Source organism: Arvicanthis niloticus, chromosome 3 (assembly GCF_011762505.2).
Source record: "Arvicanthis niloticus isolate mArvNil1 chromosome 3, mArvNil1.pat.X, whole genome shotgun sequence".
Classification (NCBI taxonomy): domain Eukaryota; kingdom Metazoa; phylum Chordata; class Mammalia; order Rodentia; family Muridae; genus Arvicanthis; species Arvicanthis niloticus.
Window position 1 is genome coordinate 97447300 of NC_047660.1, and position 21092 is coordinate 97468391.

General features: G+C 40.0%; 1 protein-coding gene across 29 annotated transcripts in view; it reads right to left on the minus strand.

The window, feature by feature from the left end:
* The window catches only part of Cadps (calcium dependent secretion activator), a 431715-nt gene that overhangs the window by 299665 nt on the left and 110958 nt on the right, over positions 1 to 21092 (minus strand). For all 29 annotated transcript variants that reach the window (XM_076931554.1, XM_076931557.1, XM_076931556.1 and 26 more), the window contains exon 3: positions 18190 to 18522. In XM_076931554.1, coding sequence (XP_076787669.1) covers positions 18190 to 18522 — 333 coding nt within the window. The remainder of the gene's footprint in view (positions 1 to 18189; positions 18523 to 21092) is intronic.

The following is a 21092-nucleotide window of genomic DNA, read 5'->3' on the forward strand; positions in this document are numbered from 1 at the left end:
CCTCAGTCCACCGCTTGCTTGTGTGATGAAGCCCCCTGGCTTCGGTGTCTGGGTTTTAGAGATACTTCATTTGCATATGGGCAGGTTTCAAATGAGTTGGTGACAACCTGTATTCCCACAGGAATCCTGACTATTTCTCACTATCCTTGGTTACCCAGGATGCTGAGAGCTATGTTAGACCCAATTAGCATCCTTTCATGGTATTTGGTCCCTGTAAATGATACTGCACCAGTCTGAAAGCTCAGAGACAGTTCTCCTGAAGAGGGCTCACTCTGCCCTTCTATTGCAAACATCTCCCTTTGTTACACAAGTGCATGTTTCCTGTTGTCTTCTGACAAAACTTCAGAAGAAGCCACTTGGCATTTTTCATTGTCATCTTGAGGCTTATAAGGCAAGGGAAATTTGACATGAGGTATAAGAGCTCCATTTGGGGCTAGGCTCCTGGGAGTGAAGTTTCTGCAGGGACACTGGCTCTAGAATTACAATAACTCCTGCAAAGCCTTTACTGGATATGGGAGGACTAAAAATGGCACACTCAAGACAATATGCTTATTGGTCCCCTGACTAGAACAACTCAGCCTGCTCCCTCCCTCCTAAATCTTCAGTCTGTCTGTCCTTATCTCTTTGTCTTTTCCCCTCCTGGGGATTGAATTTAGAAACTCATATATAGGCAAGTACAGACTTGGCTTGACCTAAATTCTCAGCATTTTTTTTTTGAGTCAGGATTTTTCCACGTTGTTCAGTTGGCTTCAGACTCTTGATGTTCCTACAGCTATCTCTCAAGGGCTGGGTTTACAGGGGTGACTCAGCATGCCTGCCTGTTCTCTCTAAATGTCTGTTACATAGTGTAAAGGCTTGGTGAATGGGAGGTAATCACATAGTAGAGGCAGCTTGGTCTTTCAGATCTTTAACATATTAATTGGTTTGTATTTTGACCTCTTATGCAAGGCTTATGTTGATAATTAGAAAGACAATAGTTGCTCACTAAGCTGAAAATATACTACGACTGGAAAATCAAGCCATTGCTTTTGAGGCCTTGGGCAGAACTGAGGGAAAGAGCATGGAGGAGTGAGAGACTGATGTAAAGAAGCCTGACAGAGGAGCTGGGGTGGACGACAAAGATTTTAAACACAAACATCTGAGACACTAAGATGACAGCAGCCTAGCATTGCTTGAGCTTCCAGATTTAGGCCATCCAAGTTTGCCACTGCAATTTATCAATAACTTACATCCCGCATATTTTTTGTTCTTGTTGCAATATAAAATCTCAAATCTCAGAAGTCTCCCAGGCTACCTCCCTTCTGCCTCTAAACCTCAGAAGAACTATTTAAACAACCCCTCATCTACTGGGCACTAATATTATAAAGAAAATCTATTTCATTCCTATACAGGAATGATGCTTTCCAGCATTGTCTTAGAATACACCTGTCTGAGGTTATAGTAAGAGAAAGACAGATATAAGCAGCTGGGTCCCACCCACAGGGAGCTTGGGTCTTGTGGGAGGAGCTTGACAATGAACAAGTGAAATAACTACATGTGAAGGCTTAAAATCCAAAGAATTCTGGCTTTAAAGTGTGAGTGTGGTGCCTCAAGGACTGTACTGTAATGTTTAGAGAACTGCTCGTGGGGGTAAAGACACATAAACTAAATCATGGAAGATAAGGAGATGTCAATGATGTGCATTCCAGGGGGAACAAGCCATTTAGAAAGAACAAACAGTAAGCTCACGGTGTCTTTCTTAGATAGAACCTCATTCTGAACTTCCACATGGTCTTGTGAAGTAGATATCTGTGATCAGCAGCATCTGGTGTGGCCCCTATGAATATCTGTTCCCCTTGCTATTGTGCCCTGGGTAACCGTTTCTGTCTGAGGAAAGTCTTGAATAATAGACTTGCTTCTAACAAACACATACAGTAGCAGTTATGGTGGATATTAAGTCACAGAAGACTGTGACCTCTGGTTCACCAGAAGACTCTCTCACTGGAGCAAGCTGTCATGTTGGAGTCTCCAATGAACTGAGAGCCTCATTTCCATAATGCAGAAGGAGTTGAACCCTCCTCAAGGCATAGAGGAGCTTGAACACAAGTCCAGCCCCTGCTCAGAGAATACTGCATCCCTTGGACACCTTTTCTGCAGTGTGTAAAAGACACTGAGATAATAGTCCATCTGAGCTGTGCCCAGGTTCACAACTCTCAGAAGCATCGAGGAAAAACAAGTATATTTCAAACCAGTAAGTTTGGCACAATGTGTATATAACACTAGATAAGACATTCTTCATTCATTTCTTCACAGAGTCATGTATTTAACAGACAGTATTCTGCATGTCTGTGATAGCCTAGATGTTATAGAAACCAATTTGTACTCTTGATACACGAGGGCCCAAATGACAGGTCACCGGGCCTTGGTACTTTTCCTGTGGTTGTAATGTGTAGTGGAGACAAGTAGAAACAAAACAGGAGGTTTGCCCAAGCCAAGGAAGGTAAAAAATCCAAAAGTAAACAAAACAGGAAGAAGTGGCTGTGTGTGCGTAAGTGTGTGTGTGTGTGTGTGTGCGCGCGCTTGCGTGTGCATGTACCTACATGTGGTGTTCAAGGCCACAGGACACTTCATTCACTTTTCTCTGCTCAGTTGTGACAGGGTATACTTGACTACAGAATAGGGCTAACTTTGTGTACAGAACTCACCTACTTCTCTAGAATCTAAAACAAGGCAGGTAAAAATGAATTCTTCATTGCACAACTAAGAAAAGCAATGAGTTACTCAGGTTTCTGTGGCAGACACAAAAGCTACACTTCTAATTAACTTTCATAAGCCTCAGGTCACTTTGATTCAGTTATGGCTTTGTAGGTACTTTCTCTCTGGCAGGTGTGTGAATCTCTACACAAACAGAGATGCTGTGAGGAAATTTATCCTTAAGGATGAAATCAAATTAGCAACAAAACCTGGTTCCACAGGAACACAGCAAGGGCAATAGGGCCAAGAGAGCAGACAGGTAGCACAATTTGAGGAAATTTGCCCAGAACAAACCCAAGGACTTCATTTTGAAGTTAATAATTTGTTAATTCTGCAAGTCTGGAGGAAGCCCAATCAAACTTATTGATAATTTGTTCTATTTTAAAAGTGTTATTGGTTTGAGACCTTTGTACTGAGCTCTTATACTTTTTCTTCTGCATTTGTGTCACGCAGCACATTCAAAATTGAAATTTAAAAGCCCTTAAAGATTTATCTTTTCTCTTTAAAAATATTTTGTTGTGCTAAAATTTTATTTTATGAGTGAGTCTGTGCATGTGGCAGTGTGTGTACGTGTGTGTCTGCGCATGTGTATGTATGTCTCTGGGTGTGCATGTGTGTATATGTCTAGTGTGTGTTTTTGTGCATCCATGCTTCTGTGTGTGTGTGTGTGTGTGCGTGCGTGTGTGTGTGTGCACATGTCACAGCAGATATAGGGAAGTCAGAAGAGAATCTATCAGAGTTGGTTCTCTCCTTCCAACATTGGCCACCAGGAACAGCTCAGGTTGTCATCATGTCATCAGGCTTGTCTGGAAGAGTTGCTACACATTGAGCAATCTGACCAGCATAGCCTTTTCTCTTACTTGTTATCCCTTCTTTCCATTTAATAAGGCACATACATTTATTTTGAATGACATCTTAATTGCACACATAGTACACATATAAATGAAATCCTAGACTATTCTTTTTGGTTTAGATGTTTTCTCTCAATGTAATGTCTCTGGGATTCATTCCTTTTGTTGAATGTAGCAATTAGGTTTCTTGTTTTAAATGTGTCCTAGTGTGTACAGTATTACAATTCATCCATTTTGCTTGTAGGTGGATATTTAGGCATTGCCATATTTAGTCACTAGGGATAAAACTTTTACAAATGTGCATGCACATTTATTTTAGAAGACAAATGTTGGCAGTAAAGAGGAAAATTGCAGCATCTTCTCTATGGCAATGTAAAATAGTCCTGCTACTTCATTCTAATAAAAAGTCCTTTTAGATGTTAGACTATGTGACAAGCTTGTAATATTTAACATTATGGTCAAGAGAATGTACAATTGATTAAATGTAGTGTGTACTGATATCTAATAACTAGTCATGATATGTCCAGGTATGTTCCCTGAGGAAATTCTTGTACAGGTGCACAAGGAACCATGTATAAAAATATTTGTAATAGCATTTTTGTGCAGTTGCAAAGATAACTGGGATATTTTTACTAAGTCAATAAATGACAATAAACACATAGTGAGCTCTGTCTAGAGAGGCGAGTATATTTGGCTACATTCAGCAATATGAATGAATTGCTTCAGCGTAGGGACTCAAAGCCAAAAACTTCTGTTCCGTATTATAGTCACGAATATTTAGAGGAGTCTCGGCAGTACTGTAGAACACTTAGAAGTGCAGAGATTGCTGATGAATGCAGAGTGCCAAGAGACACATAGGAGGGACAAACAGCAGAAGCAGGAGGCATTGTGTGTGAGGGAGAGGGAAGGGAATGGGCCTCAACTACAGCATGAGCACTTGTCATTAGCCTGCAAATGTATATGAAGGAGTTGCTGCTGAGCTGGGCATTGGTTTATATACTTTGTCTCTAATGATGAAAGGTAACAGGATGTTATCTTTCTAGTGTCCATTCTCATTGTCTTATTTTTTTTTCCAGTACCTTAATCCTTCATTGTCCCCAGAAGCTTTAGCTGGCATGTGGTTCTCCATCTAGAGCCTACTCATGTCAGGATTCTTTGTTAAAGATGTAGTCATAGAACCAAGTTCCTAGCAATGGCACGTGCGCCCGAGTGGGGAAAACATCTGGGTTATTTCTTTAAAGGGTGCCTTAGTTAGGGTTTTTATTGCTGTGATAAAACACCATGACCAAAAACAGCCTGGGAAGGAAGAGGTTTATTTCAGCTTACAAATCTCAGGTAACACTCCATCACAGAGGGAAAACAGGCCAATAACCTGAGGCAGGAACCTGGAGGCAGGAACTGAAGCAGAAGTCATGGAAGAACACTGCTTACTGGCTTGTGCCGGCTTGCTCAGCCTATATGCTTCAGGAATGGACTGCACTGTCAACAGTGAATGAGGTCCTTTCTCATCAGTCATTAATAATAATAACAAATAAGTCCCCAGAGACTTGTCTACAGACTAGTCTTAGGGAGGCATTTTCTCAATTATGATTGCCTCCCCTCAGATTTGTCAAGGCATGTGTCAAGTTGACAAAACCCAATGAGCACCAAGGCAGCAGCTTGCCTGTAGCTTCCTCACCTGCCAGTCAATATTTTATTGGCAGAATGACTTCAGTTGTGTACACACCGACAGTACCCTAGGAGACAGTGCAGACACAAAACTGAAGAAGTGTTACTTCTGATGTTTTCATCAGAAAACACAACTCTTTGGATTCCTTAGGATAGAGGAGTCAATGCTAGCAGCTCAACCTGTATGATCTGACTGATCTGACAATAATATCTATGTTTACTATGAAGGTGAATGGATCTTAAAGGTGTGCCATCAGAAGCATTGTGGATAGTAAGGATTCACATATGGAAGTTGGTCTGACTAAACTTAAGTTCTGCTATTTGTGACATCCTTGATTCACTCCTTATCTTATCTGGCTGTCATTTTCACTATCTTTAAGGGGACAGATGATGATATCCTTCTTGCCTTATTAGGGAGCTATAAAGGTCAAGCAAAATTGTGCCAACTATATAACTGTGCACAAAAGCAGACAATTAGTATAAAGAGAATTGCATTTCTACAACATCTTATTTTTCAACAAACTAAAAAGTAAACATAGTTGATACCAATAGGTTTTTGAATAAATAGCATGGCTTGCTATTTAAGAGAATGTTTAGTAGGTAGAATCCTGCATGCTCATGCCAATATATGAGATAGTTTACAGGAAGTGTTCTATAGAGACAAAAGCAAGGAGTATGTGTATTATTTCCTTCTAAACTTTCCTAACACATTAGCTTCACATTTTCCACTGCATTCCATAGAAGAACCCTCGTACTAACTCTAATCCTAAGGAAAGTGTTTAGTGTCATTACATAGAAAGATTTAATTGCCACCTTTCCCTCTGGCTTTAAAAGAAGTTGCAAAGTTAGGAAGAGCAGGGAAAATGATGACTTAGTAGGAAAGGATTCTTTCTAGAGCAATTGCTATTATATAATGCATATGAGGATAATTTGCAGAAATTCAAGGAGCAGGACTTACAACTCCTCTACAAATTACAGACTTATCAAACTGTTAAAATCGGAATAAGAAAGCCCCAGAAGCTTCCACAGACATTGATCTTTTCACCTCCTTATTGAATAAACCAGGTCTCTCACACTCAGTCACAAACCATTAGAAGCTTCTTATAATCCTTGGACTACACCCATATGTAGAAAGCTATCCTGGTCATCTGAGGATCCTTCTCATAAGTAGAAGCACTTCTTTCTTCCCAGCTGCAGCCTGGTCTCTGTGCTGCAACCACAGGGCCCTGCTCACATCTTCATTCCTCCTTAAGCCAAGCTCTTGGTCCTTCCTTCCTTTTTCCCTCCCTCCCTTCTTCCTTTCCATTCTTTCTCCCTCCCTCTTTCCCCTTCCTTTCTTCCTTCCTTCCTTCCTTCCTTCCTTCCTTCCTTCCTTCCTTCCTTTCTTCTTTTCTTCCTTCCTTCCTTAATCTCTTCCTCTTTCTTACCACTTCCCTTAATCTTTTGCTTTCCCATCTTTTTCCTGTGTATGTGGTTCTTAGGACCAGATTTAGGATCGTGCACGTGGCAGACATGAACTCTATCACTGAACTCTGTTCCCAGGATGCCATGGATTTTCTTTCATCAAAAGCTGCTTCCCTTCTACCAGACCTTCCCACTCTAGCATAGGAGTTGAACCCTAGAGACACTTTGCCCACATAACCACAAGTAGTACTATTTCCCTTTGTCCTTTCATTGGACTACACCTTTCTCTACAACCCTTATCTCTCTCCACAGGAAAGGATATCTGTTGACTTTATTTTTTCTTGTCTTGTGCATTAAGCAGCACCATTGTGAGAGCAGGCATCCATTATTCCCCAGAGCACAGTCAATGAAAGACTCAGTTCCTATGAAGTCTATGCATGGATGGATGCAATTTGGCCATGTAGTGTTCAGTCTACATACCTAATGTTTATCTCATATCAGCTGTTTATGAGAACCTTCTGGTTTCCTGTAAGCAAGTCAATATTTTAAGATGGGAAAGCCATGCATCCTTATCTCAGAGTTAGATCATAATGTGGAAAATGCCTCTCAGTGGTAAAAATAAGTAGAGAGAATATGTTCTCTGAAATACATTTGAAATGATAGTAAGCAGTTCCTCCATTCTGACAATTCTGATGATGGGCCTTGTCTTCCTATATTTCCTAGTACTTCTCTGGAGCACAGGATACTGTTGCAAAGAACCTAGGCTTGTTTTTCCATACCTATATGGTAGCTCACAACAATCTTTAATCCAGTTCTAGGGGATTGCCTATTCTGTTGCTTTATTCTGGCCTCAATGTATACCAGGCAGGGTACAAAGACACATGTGCATGCAAAACACACACACACACACACACACACACACACACACACACACACACACACACACACTTTTTTATAATAAAAAGTAAAAATAAAAAGGACCTCCACATTTAAGAATTTCAATAAATTTCTCAGGAAAGGCCAGTAGCTGACAGACCCTAATTCCTGGTCATTTATAGAATTGTCCTTTCCTTTTTAGTATTTGTATTGGAGAAATAAAAAGACTATTTTCTAAAACATTACTTGCTTACTAGTAGAAGTTGGTAAAAATGAGTTGAGCATATATAGTTGGTCCCTTATAACCATACATTCTGGACCTATGGATTCAATAAAGTGCAGATTGAGAATATTAGAACAAACCGTCATATCTACATTAAGCAAACCATTGTGCTTGGCATGATTGCCTAATGATACAGTCCAACAACAGCTCACACAGCATTGATAAACCATGAGTTATCATAAGCGATCTAGGGGTGCCTCAAGGTATATTGAAGAATGTGCATGGGTTACATGTAAATACTATGCTACTTTTACATGAGAGGCTTGAACATCTGTAAGGTTTGATAACTGCATAGTGTCCATAGTGCATTGGCAACAACTGTATTGGTTTTAACTAGTTGTAGACTAGGGGATGTTAACAACACTAATTACCTGAGGAATTATGGTAGATTACAAAGTGGTAGCCATTCTCTCTTCTGTTCCTAGCCATATGCAATATAGATTTACAGCTCTTCAGTCAAGAGAAAAAACTTGCTTCTCCAGTCTTTGGGTCGTGGCTATTTCTGCCATTTCCTATGCCAACAGGATATGGTATAGTGACACTGGAACAGTTCTGAATGAAACTTCAAGAGGCTCTGAACTCTTCTACTCTTTCATTTATGAACCTGTTCAAGTGAAGAAATGTGGAGTCCATATAGCAGAAGTCATGCTGGATCACACCATGGATGGATGGATATTTGATCTCCAAATAGAGCAAAGTTCTTACCAAACCCCCAGCCAAAGAAAGACACATAAGTCTATTAGTGACCAGAAGAACCAGCTAGATCACTTGAAGCTCTGTGAGCTGTAGCAAATACACTTTGTTCTGAGATACTGGACTATTGAGATTTGTTTATTATAAAGAGCTGGCTAACCAATAGGAACATAGGTAGAACAGCAAAGTAAAGAGATTCCCTATAGAAGAAAGAGTTTTGCTGAAGAGCTTTGCTGCTTGCCTCTGATAAGTAGGGAGTCCACATTTCTGGTCATGTGTCAAGTTCTATAATCTAGGCAGCTCTTATGCTCACTCTTGGATGACGAGGAAAACCGCCAATTTTCTTCAATTTTCAAATCTTCAAATCCCACAACCAATGTCCTTTATTCCAATACCATAGAGAATGCCCTTGAACATTAACACATCAGCCCCAACACGAGGAAGCAAATACAAATGCAGTTTACATCTTGACACTCCTGGTTGAATACAGAGGAGTGAGGAAAACTGAACAATTCTGGGAAAAGGCAGTTACCACAGGGAAGAGAGGTCGGTAATTAACTAGAACCCTATTATGATTGTAGCTACATCTAAACATTCTGCTGCTCACAGTGCATACATATTTTAAATGCTTTTTATGTTTATTACTGCCACAATAATGCTGGATAGTAAACTATATGGAATCCAGTGGCTTATATAAACTTGTATTTATTATCATGTTCATGAGTTTGATAGTTGGCTAGGGCTCTCCTTATCTAGAGTAGAGATGGCTATTCAATTCAAGCTATAGGTGAGGTTGGCTTGGTTCTAGGCTGTGGGCTAAGATACTTTAATTTCATATATCTTGTATTGAGGCCCAGGCTAAGAAGGTCATCAAAACAAGTCTGAGAATGAGCATCAAAGACAAGAAGTAGAGAGGACTGTTCAATTGCTCTCAAGCCATGACTGGTTATTGAAACTTAATTCAGGACACAGAAAAGAACTGAGCCTGGTTACTCAACCAACCACACTATATTTATAGTACAGTTTTTTCTATCTTTTGTCTACCATTGGGCAGAAAAGATAAGTGATGTCTCAGATAATCTGTTTTCATTCAACTCAAACAATCTCCTCACCCATTCAGTTCCTGACCATCTCCTCTGTGGGGCTGCCACCGCCAACCAAACCACCTCATTTTCTGAGGTGGTTTGCCACTGTCCGATTGCCTAACCACCTAACCTAAATGAGAGAAGTCACCTAAAACCTAACCCATCACCATTACGTAAATATCTACTGCAGTCATAATTAACCAAAACACAGAATTGCATCTCAGTTTATTTCACCCAAAACAAATTTTAGTAAAAGAAGAGCAAGTTACATAAAAGAGACTTATAAAAAAAAAATGAGGAAAAATCACGAATGCCTGTTTTTCTAGAGTAAAGAAATATCCATAAACTTTCTTTGGAAAGGGTACCTCTTTCTCTCTTCACTCTGACCCCAGTTCCCCAGTTCTAGCTTTTTTATTAAAATATCTTCCTTACAGGGACTGGAGACAGGATCAATTGTAAAGACTACATGCTGCTCTTGTAGAAGACCTCGTTGGTTACCAGTACCCACATCAAACAGCTAACAACTCCAGCTCCAATAAATCTAATACTTTTTTCTGAGCTTCTGTGAATATTGCAGCTCCATGGGGCATCAGGAATACATATACCACATAAATTAATAAATTATTAATAATAAATTAATAAATAATTTTAAATGTTTACATTAAAGATAAGGAATATATATTTGTATTGTATATATTGTATATACATACACACACATATATACATACATATATACAATATATACACATATATACACACACATATATGTGTGTATACAGATACACACACACATACACACATTTACAGAGTAAATGCTAAATATTTGGCAGTTAACACTGTTCTAACTGGAGGTAGAGACACAGGCAGATTACAGGGCTTCTACCGACCGAGTAGATTAACGTTTTCATAGATTAAATGATTAATATAGAATTAATTAACTTCTTGAAAAGAAATTTAAAAAACAAATATTTTTATTTAGAATTCAAAGGAAAGGCTAAACCAGAAAGTGCAATCAGTATATTAGACTCTCTTGACCAGACTTCTAGAAAATCCCAGCTGTCTCTCAGTCACCGAGGAGTCAAAAAAAGTTGTAGGGTGTTTGGGCTGGTGACGTATCAGAAGGCACATGACTAGTTTTAACTTGCAGGATTATGTGTGGGCTATGTAAGAGGCTCCATCATTTGGCAAAAGGTATATAGAGTAGAAAACCATCGTTATGTCTTTTCTGAAGCTATACTTCCTTAACAATGATTACAATTCTGTCCTTCCATGGTTGAGAAAGGACAGAGGAAGCCAGCACATTTAAAATTCCATTTTGAAGACAGAGAAAAGAGAGTGATGGGATGTCTGTGGCAGTCTGGAAGGCTGCAGGGAAAACATCCAGTTTTTACCTGATTACAGGCAGGATACCTACGGACTTCCAATTTCAACATTCTACTGCTACTATTCTCTTGGAAATAGTGGGTACAATGACAATATTTGACTGTATATTCTGGGAACAGTCAAGGAAGAAATATGAAAAACCACGACGTGCTCTAGAAAATTAGATACTGCTCTCGGTCTCCACATCTGCAGTGCCTTGAACTTTTGTCCTCACAAACTGAGTAGAATTTCCTCATAAGCTGCATCTTGATCTCTTCAAGTTCTTTTGGCACATGTGTTAAACAAACTCATTTAATGTTCTAAAATCCATCAAACAGCCATCAACTGTTAGAGGCAGTGCATGACTGCAGAAAGACAAGATCTAATTTCTGTCTCTTTGATCAACCATGTAATGAGAGAGGCAGGTTAAATGTGAACAGAAGAGAAGTTCATTCCTAGGCCCTTTTGTTGATATCATGCTATAAAACCATCCTGGCAGGTGCACTGATGTCCCATACCAACTCGTCTTGTAATGGTTTGAATGAGTACTTGTCCCATACAGTCTCATGTATTTGAATGCTTGATCCTTAGTATGTAGGATTGTTTGGGGGAGGGGGAGTATGGATTACTGGAGGAAGTAAATCCCTGAGGGCAGGTTTTGAGGGTTCATAGCCTCACCCCACTTCCATTTTAATCTCTGCTTTGTGTGTTGAGGATGTGATCTCTCAAATTTCTGATCCTGTTGCCACACCTTCCTGCCATGATGAACGCTTATCCTTCTGGATCTGTAAGCCAAGATGAACTCTTTCTTTTATTAGTTGTTTGTTGATATAGTATTTTATTTCAGTATCAGATAAGTAACTGATATAGGGCATGTTTAACTTTTCTGCTGCTGCAATAAAATATCTTGACAAATGCAATTTACAAAGGAAACCTTTATGCTGATGGACAGTCTGAGGTCTATCACAGTGGGAAAGCCAGGACAGCAGGGGCCTGGAGTAATTTGTCTCATTTCACTTTCAGCCAGGAAGAAGAGAGAGAAATGATGTTTGGTTTTATTTTATTTTCTCCTTTTCATATAGTTCAGTATCCTAACCAAAACAATATTGCTACCCACAGTGGGCAAACATTTTTACCTCAGTTAACCTAAAGAAGATAGTCCCTCAGATGCCTTCCAGGGGCTTCCCTCTCAAGGGATTCTAGATTTCATTAGGTTGGCAACTGAGATTGACCATCCCAGATCTTGGCCACTATTTTACTGTGCCTAACCAGGAAGAAGGGAGCAAACACACACCCTGTGTAACACAGATTGTTGAAGCCCACAGGGCTTCTGCACTTGGGAGTCTTTTGGAAGTAACTGAACATTTACTTGAGTCAGGCATTGACTCCATAGTCAGATGTTGGCTACATAGTGATAAATTTGAAATGTATGACTCTTGATCTCAAATCATCCAGGGCATGTCTTGGATTCTCAAAGAATGAGTCATGACACCATATAAGGACTTACAGCTGAATGCAGGGAGCAGTGAGAAAATTTAGCAAAAGTAAGATTCTGAACACAGAAAGATAAAAAATTAGTTAAAAATGAATGTATAACCATCCAATGAGTTTGTTGCAGCACCTGCCCATTGTATCATGTGTCTTACTTGTAGCCTTCATTCTTAATATGTAACATGTCAACTTTGTGCCAAACACACCATCATGCCATGCAGTGCTAACAAATGTTGCCTGAAGTACCTTGACTCTAGTTCAGGACTGTTGGAGGTTACAAACTGCAGTGCTTTCATGTACAAAGTTTTCTGATCTCTATAGGGACATCACAGTTTAATTACAGAAAACAAAACTTGTATATGTTTATGAGTGCCATCTCTCCTCTGTGGTTCTTATGTTAGTGCATCTGATTTTAAAAAGTGGTCTGTGTCATGGCCTTGAGTTTCCTAAAACCAATTAAGTTTGACTCTGGGTAGGACAGAACTTCTAGCTCTCTGAAATGGCCCCAAACATATCTCAGACATTTTTATGCATATTTATGCAAAGCAGTGTTTGCAGCACTGGTGATTATAAATCAAAATATTGATCAGTTCTGATAAATGTTGATGATGCTTTGTCTAGGAGTATCAAGTATTGGGCCAAGATTTATTTTTAGGGGGTGAAAATAATCACGCCTACCCTGTTGCCCTGCAATTTTCATTCATCAATAATAAGTGGTAAAATGCTACGCTTAACAAAGAATTGTTCTAAAATAAATTTCTTCATGATTTATCTTCTGTACATGTTTGAATTGTGTACCTATTTTTGCAAAGCTGTCTACTTGAGGTTGCATAATGATGTCTTTGGAAGAAGGGAAGGAACAGACACATACAAACAAATGAGAGTGTGGTGGCAGAAGGTAACTGAACTGCACTGAGTGCTATCCTGCTCAGAAGGGCTCTGTTTTTTTAAAAAAGGGGGGGGGGCACTTAAGCCAATTTTAGCAGCCTGGTCAGGGAGCATTTCCTTTAAATTGCACAATAAGGAGGGTAAACTAACTAGTCATGGGAGCAACTGGCAACAACCTTAGGATGACCCAGAATGATAAATGCCTTGTGATAGTCGCTCCCACCACCATAGATAGACCTGGTGACTTGCTTCTAATCAATGTTCCGTGGCAAGAATGAAGCACTTTTTTTTTTTTTTCAGATATCAAAGTCTTAATCATTTGAATTTAAAGGAGATTTATCTTTGTAACTGACTTAATCCCCTTTAAAAGACATTTTGAAACTCAGGGGTCAGGAACAGCAGAGCATCTGTCTGTTGATCATTTGGAGTACAGCCTCAAGGACATGAGTCCTGTCACCGATGTGAAGGAGCTCAGAGGTGAATTCCTTCCTGCTGAGCCTCCGGATGAAAATAATCAGTCTGATGCCTTTATTCTGGTCTTGTGAGACCCTAAACAGAGAATCTGAAGAGATGTGCCTGGATTTCTGACTTAGAAATATGTCTGAGTTTTAATAATGGGTGATAACCAATGAGTATTCTTTGAACCTGCTAAATCTGTGGTCAGTTTTATGGAACACACATATATGTAGCATAATCATATAATTTTCAAGCACAATGACACTTATAAAGTCATGAGGATGGGTGGGTGGGCACAGAAGAATATCCGAAGTTATGCCATGGGTCATCCTAGGGCAAAGTAAGAGACTGGGTATTATCCACAGACCCCTAGGTATGGTCCCCAGACCACTACACATGATGCTGAGATTACATCAGTTGCTTTAAAATCTACCAAAAGAATGAATAATAGAGGTTTCTAAATGGCAATACTAGACGACCATAACTACTGCCTATTCCACAATTTGAGACTATCTCAACAGTTATTTATTGTAAAACCATTCTATACAAAGAACCTTATTATTGTTACGGGACTAAAAGTAGTGATTAAGAAATAGAATCAGCACTAAGAAGCAAATTTTCAGCCAATACAACTTTAGGAAACTTATGACCCAGGAAAAAGCTATGCTGTTATGTGGAGATTAAGGGCTCTGTAATGAGGTATGATCCAACCCAGCAATCTGGGTCACAGTTGAAAGCCTGGTAATTTGAGATTTCTCTTCAGAGTCTAATAAACTGTGTAAGAAGCTGCCAAGTGTTAATCAAGTCCAAGGCAGACAGTAATAAGATAAAGTGCATCATCAAAGGCATGATGGTTTGATGGAAAGGAAAGGAAATGCTAAGAGAATTAGAATTCTATACTGATGAAGAACTCATTATTAGAAGTGTAAATCTATAGATTGTCCCTATTAGAATTCTATAGTGAACTCAGTATTAGAGACGCAAAGGTATCTATAGACTGTATCTATCCAGGTCTTCGAGGTTTATCTGAAAACACTCTAGAAATACAGATGACCAAATGTCATTTTCTGATAGTGAGTACATGAGTGTTATTGTTACTGACCATTGAACACAGATAGTGACTCTGGAGAAGGTCAAAGGCATGCTACCTCTGAAGGCTCTGCTGTTAACATATGATCACTGTAGCATTTTTTCAAATATCAGAATTAAAGCCAAAGGAAACATCTTTCCTCATCCACATCTCTTCAACATTAGCTGACTTAAAAGAGTGTATCCTTGCTTCTTCCTAACACAAAATCAAATAACTCCATGGTGGTTTTCTATTTGGTATGTGTGTGTGTGTGTGTGTGTGTGTGTGAGAGAGAGAGAGAGAGAGAGAGAGAGAGAGAGAGAGAGAGAGAGAGAGAGAGAGAAAGAGAGAGAGAGAGAGCACACATGTACACATGATGGTCAACAACTTTGGTGTCTTTCCTCAGGTGCTACCTACCTTGTTGTTTGAGACAAAGGCTCTCATTGGGATTTGGGGATCGACAATTAGGTTAGATTGGCCTGCCAGTGAGCCCCAGGGATCCTCCTGTCTCTACCTGCCGCGTGCAGTGATCATAACTCCATATTATTCTGCTTTGCTTTACACTGTTGTGGGATTCATTTGCATGCTTCTGTAGGAAGCACTGTACTGATGGAGCCATCTTCCAAGACCGTACAATTTTCTTTTCAAGAGAAATGTTCACAAACTTTAGAATGATATAATTAAGGATAACTTGTGATGATAAACACAAGTGTGGGCAGCAGCAAGTGACTGATCAACTGGGCATAGAATTGACAACAAACGACAGGAAGGGGAGAGTGGTTGTATTTTCAAGGTACTTTTAATACTGTGTCGTTATGACCAGTAGCAGCTTTGGATTTCATGAAGGGGGGAGTGGAATGGTCTTCAATTCATTTATTACATGAAACAGTGGATCTCAGAGAGATCACCTTGGGATTGTTATTTATCATTTGAATCCAATTCAAATAATCAGACAACTGCTTCCCCAGCACTCTGAAAACTGGAAACAATGCTGACGTCATAATGGGCTGCCAACAGTGTTACAATGAATATTAGGTGAACTATGAGCAATTTTTTTTCTGATGTCAATCCACACATTCTCAAACAAAATGGACCATTAGACACTTCCATACACAAATGAAGAGATTATTTTGAAGGCTCCTTGCTTTCTTTGTGTGTTTTGATAGACAGCTCATGTTACAACAGACAACTGATTCAGAGCTGATATAATTGTTTTTCTTCATAAATTGCTCCTCTCCTTTGAGAGGAGACTCACAGTCACTGGCAGCTTCTCAGAAAAGAACATCACTCAAACTTGCAGAAAACAGCCCCCCCCCCCCCCAAAGCAGATTAGAACTCCCTGCCTCCAGGATGTGTTGAGCATGAGAAGAAAATGCTATGTATAGTTTGTGCTTTGAAAGCACCTAGGTATTGTTTGTCTTGTAAGGACACAAAGGCATAAAAAATGTAAAACTAAACAATAAAAAAATGTCAGTGGGTCAGGATGAAAACAACTCAGTGAAGTGCACTCTGAGAATGAGAAGATTTGAATTTTTCATCTGTGACTCTTAGTGACAGGGCTTGGCCAAGTCCAGCATCCTCTCTGGCCTGTCTACATGCACTCTAGCAGGCAGCTGTAGGAAAGGGTATATGCTCTCTCTTCTTTGCAGCCAACTGAGGCACACATTAGATGAAAGCTGCTGTGGTCAGTGTGGCTTTATTTTAAGGGTGGCATTAGAGATAGCCCCAACTCTGGATATGTCAAAGCATTGACTATTTTGGATGATTTGCATATCCTCATTGCTATGAGTGACCTAAGAAGACTTAGTGATGGCTTTCTATTTTAATAGCTCTGTTTCACATTTAATGTGTGTATTAAAAAAAATGACAACAAACAAAACAAAACAAACAAAAAAACCCTACTACTCAAGGTTGGGATTTCACAAGCGTTACTCCTTAAAGAAAAAATGAGCTAAGAAAGCAAGTGAATTTGACTAGGTTATAGTAAGATATATCAAATTCTCATACTAGCAAACCTTGTAAATGATAATGGCATGCTGAGGATTTTGGCTATTTGTTTGATCTATAAAATAAATATATGCTTAGGACAAAAAGTTTAGAAGCATAGAAAAGCTCAAATAGGAAATATAAAAACCATGCCCAGTGTTTCCCTGTAAAGATAGAGACCAACAACTCTTCATTTCTTCCATCCTTCTGCCATTTCCAACATAGCACTAGCTAATCAGAACATTTACAATGGGATGTGTCCTTTAACTCTTACTGTATAAAGTACATACCCCCATAAGGTTCAATCAACATTTATCTCATTATAATTTCAAATCATCATGTGAAGAGTCACAAACCCCAAGACCTCAAAGCTAGTAAGAGTGCAGAAGAGAGTTTCCCTAGTCCCTGTGAGTCTGGACAAGGGTCATTCTTGGCTAATCTATTATAGTGTCTCTGTTCAATCTGCTACAGGGCCTGGAATTGATCCAGAGGAACTAGAGCAAGGTTGAGGGACTCTAACAGCTCCTGGGGAAATGGATAACATAGTTTCCAGAAAAAGAAATGTCCTTGATTGACATTCAAATTCTTGGGCTGGCCCCAGGTTGAATCTCTCTAGGGATGTAGGCTGAATGTTCATCTTAAACATGCTTTTAAGTGTCACATACAAACTAGCTCAAAGCCTTGCAAAGTAAACTCAATGAATATTTGTAGAGTGAATGGATAGCACCAGATTGGTAAGCAGGAAATCACAATCCCCCAATAACTTGCTGTCCAAGGCTCTACCCAGGCAAAATTGAGGTCTACTTGGGGCTGGGACCAAGTGAAACCCATGGTCCATCTCTAAATCTGATGCTCTCAGAGATTCATGATGTCAGAGAATCAAGCTGTGATTCAACTCAAACTTGAAAAGGATTTCTTTACCAGTTACTCTAGAAACCCAGCCTTTGTGTCTCACTCTGTTCTTAGCTAGAGACATAGGAATGGCTTACCCTGCACACACTACCCACTTTAAGACAGAACTGTCTTTGTAATAAAGTCATACTGTTGATTGTTTGCTGTTTTTATACAGCAAGGCCACACCATTCTCATAGGGCCTACTCCCCCATCAGCCACAATGAGGCCAGTTCTAGTATTCATAAAACCAAGGCCCACTTAAGGGCTCACATAAATGTCTTTTAACATCTGATAAAAAGACAATTACAATCTAGTCTTCAATAGAGTCAGTCTTTGATCAGCACACTTATAAAATATAATTTTTTAATGTTTTCCCAACAAGAGTGGCCAATGAAAGTAATAATGCGCTCCACTGACCCATAGTTATAGGCTTAAGGAAGAGGCACTTACCTGACAGGCATTATACAGGAGTTGATGTTCAAATTTCTTGATCCCAAGAATGTTCTGGAACATCTCATAGAGCTGTTCCTTGCTCAGAATCAACTCAGAAGCTGCACTGGCTGTCATCCGGGCTTGCTGCTTCCTGGGGTCCTCTTCACCACGGTAGATGGCATCAAACTTGGCCATCCAGGAGCTTAGCACTGTCTCCTTGCTGAGGCCATCAATCTCAGGGAGGCTGCGCACCCTCTTCTCAATGTGTTTCTTGAAGACCTCCCGAGAGTCATTGGCTGAGCAGCCCCCACTCTGTACCATGCGGGCCACGCGGTCACTCTTGAGAAACACCTGAGCAAGGGACAGCCAAGGAAGATGGAGTTAGCCACGGAGGTGCCACTGCCCTGGATTGCATCCTTCACATGTACCATGGAACGTAACAGGGTGGGTAGCTTTCCACTTACTTGCTGTGTGATTTGAGTCTGGCCCCTTTTGCACACTCTTCAGCACCCAAATCTTAAATCAAGAATGAAAATAGGATAGTAGCTCCATTATTTGAGGGGGGGTGTCCCAAGACCCCACTGAATGCCTAAAACCACAGACACTAGTGTTCTTTACTTGCACTGTGGTGTTTATTCTGCTTGAAGACTTTCCAGAGAGAACCCAATTACAGCAGTGCATTATAATAAGAGCTATTTAAAGTGTGTGAATTGCTTAACTCTGGAATTTTTTTTATTTAGTAGCTTCAGTCTAAATAAAAGTGAAAAGTAAAGACTACAGCACAAAGAACTACTGTGCTTACAATATGGTCTCAAGGACTGATCTACTGATAGGCACAGAGAGAGCAAGGTCTGGATTTAGAGTTAAAATGGCTGCATTTTCCTCTGCTTCTTCAGCCTAGCGACTATATAAACTACAGTAAATGAACCTCTTTGGAAATGTAACTGTTCCTGTCTATAAAATAGGTTAATGCTCAACTCTATACAGGTTGTTTTAATTAAGTGAGTCATTTGAAAAGAGCACTTACAATGGTGCCTGGATCCCTAAATGCCTCGTGGGTTGTTATTATTGTCATTAAGTATCTAGCATACAGCAGTTAAATGTTAACCACTTCATGCATCTCATTTATTCTCTAAAGGATACTTATCATAACTGAAATTTGGTATCAGGAAAATATGTGCTAATTTTCTGTCTCCATGACTGACATGCAAGTCTACATGTGCAAGAAGTGTTTCTACTCTCCTCACAATCTCTCCAGTCTCTGGATAGCACATAATGGACGCTCTGTAAGTGAACTAGGAATAATGTAGCTGTTAGGTTCAGTCTACTATGAAAGGTGTGTGTGACCTTTTGTCATTGCAACATGATGCTATCATCTACAAATGCTCAAGAACTGTACAGTCATGTTCCAAAACAAACAAACAAAAAGACAAAAAGAAAAATTCATAGTTTTCAGTAAGCGTATATTTCTGCTTTGGGCTGCCTTCATAGTTGTCCTCATTCACATAGGACCTATGGGCCACAAGTTAGGCATGACTGACATGGGAAACCAAGATTTCACAGAGAGATGAAGAAGGGACTTGCCCATCATAGCTACCACTGCCTGATTATAATGCCTAGTCACAGACAAATGGGAACAAAGAGCAAAAGGAAGAGAGGAGAAGAGAAAGAGAGTCCATTAGCCCATGAGTGTGTGCATGCTATACGCATGTAGTATATGTGCACAGGTATGTATCAATACCCACTCTAGTGCATACTCAGAACCCAGGGAGGACATTCAGTGTCTTGAGATTGATCATCTTCCACCACATTTTCTTGAGACAGGCAGAGTCTGTCGCTTAACCCAGCATTAGGCTGGCAGGCAGCAGGCCCTAGTATTGTTGTTGTCTGTACATCCCTACAGTGAAGAGGTTACAGATGCATGCACAGCTACACTCAGCTTTCCACATGGATTCTGGGGAGTTGAACTCAAGTTTTTGTGGTTGTGTAACAAGCACCTTTACCCTTTAAGCTATCTCCTTAGTATCCACATGCTTTTTAAACTTCACTTTGCTTCCTCCTTCACTTTGGGGTTCTTTTATCAAGCAGAGGACCTTCCAGCTTTGCTGCCTGAGCCCTGGGAGATTATCACTTACTAAGGACAGTTTTCCCTTCCTCCACTGCCAGCACCTGGAAGCTCACACAAGCTCACACACAGTGAGTATAATACAACGTGCTGGTGCTACCACTTTGTATTCACAGAGAGGAAAAAGCCTGACACTTTGGAGATGTGTCCAGCTCATGCTCCAAAAGGTGCATCAAGGCCAATCAAACATTCATCCCCTTGCCAGACACCAGCACTTGCCTTGCATGCTCTGAAAGGGTATTGCCTAGCGCCCTGTGGAAAGCAGGCAACCTTGTGCATCATGACAAAGTCATACTGGGAGAAAACATGTTACCAATAGAGCCTCCATTTACTGTTCATTTAATGAATCGACTTAGAAAAGGCTTGAGGGTTTATCTTCCTGGGTGAAGACCATGACATGTTTTGATGACCTGGAACCTGCAGCTCAACTAGATGTGAGAGTTAATTCTTAAATCAACTAGAGGAAACATGTCAAATACTTTTCAGGTCCATCCCAGTTTTCATGAAAAACAGAGTTCACTTGAGAGCCTGCACTGCTTAATAATGGTGTGCTTAACCTGACATATTATGAGTCTCACCTCTAGGTCTTTGTCTCAAAGAATAAGGAGGTGAAGAGATGGCTCAGTCAGTAAAGCAGGTGATGTTCAAGCACGAGGACTTGAGTTTGATTCCTAGTATCCATGTAAAAAAGCTGGGCATGGTGATGTGCAGCTATAATCTGAGCACTGTCACTGTAAAGATAGGAGGAACCGTGAAGCTCACTGGTCAGCTAGCTATACTAGGTACTAGCAGTACA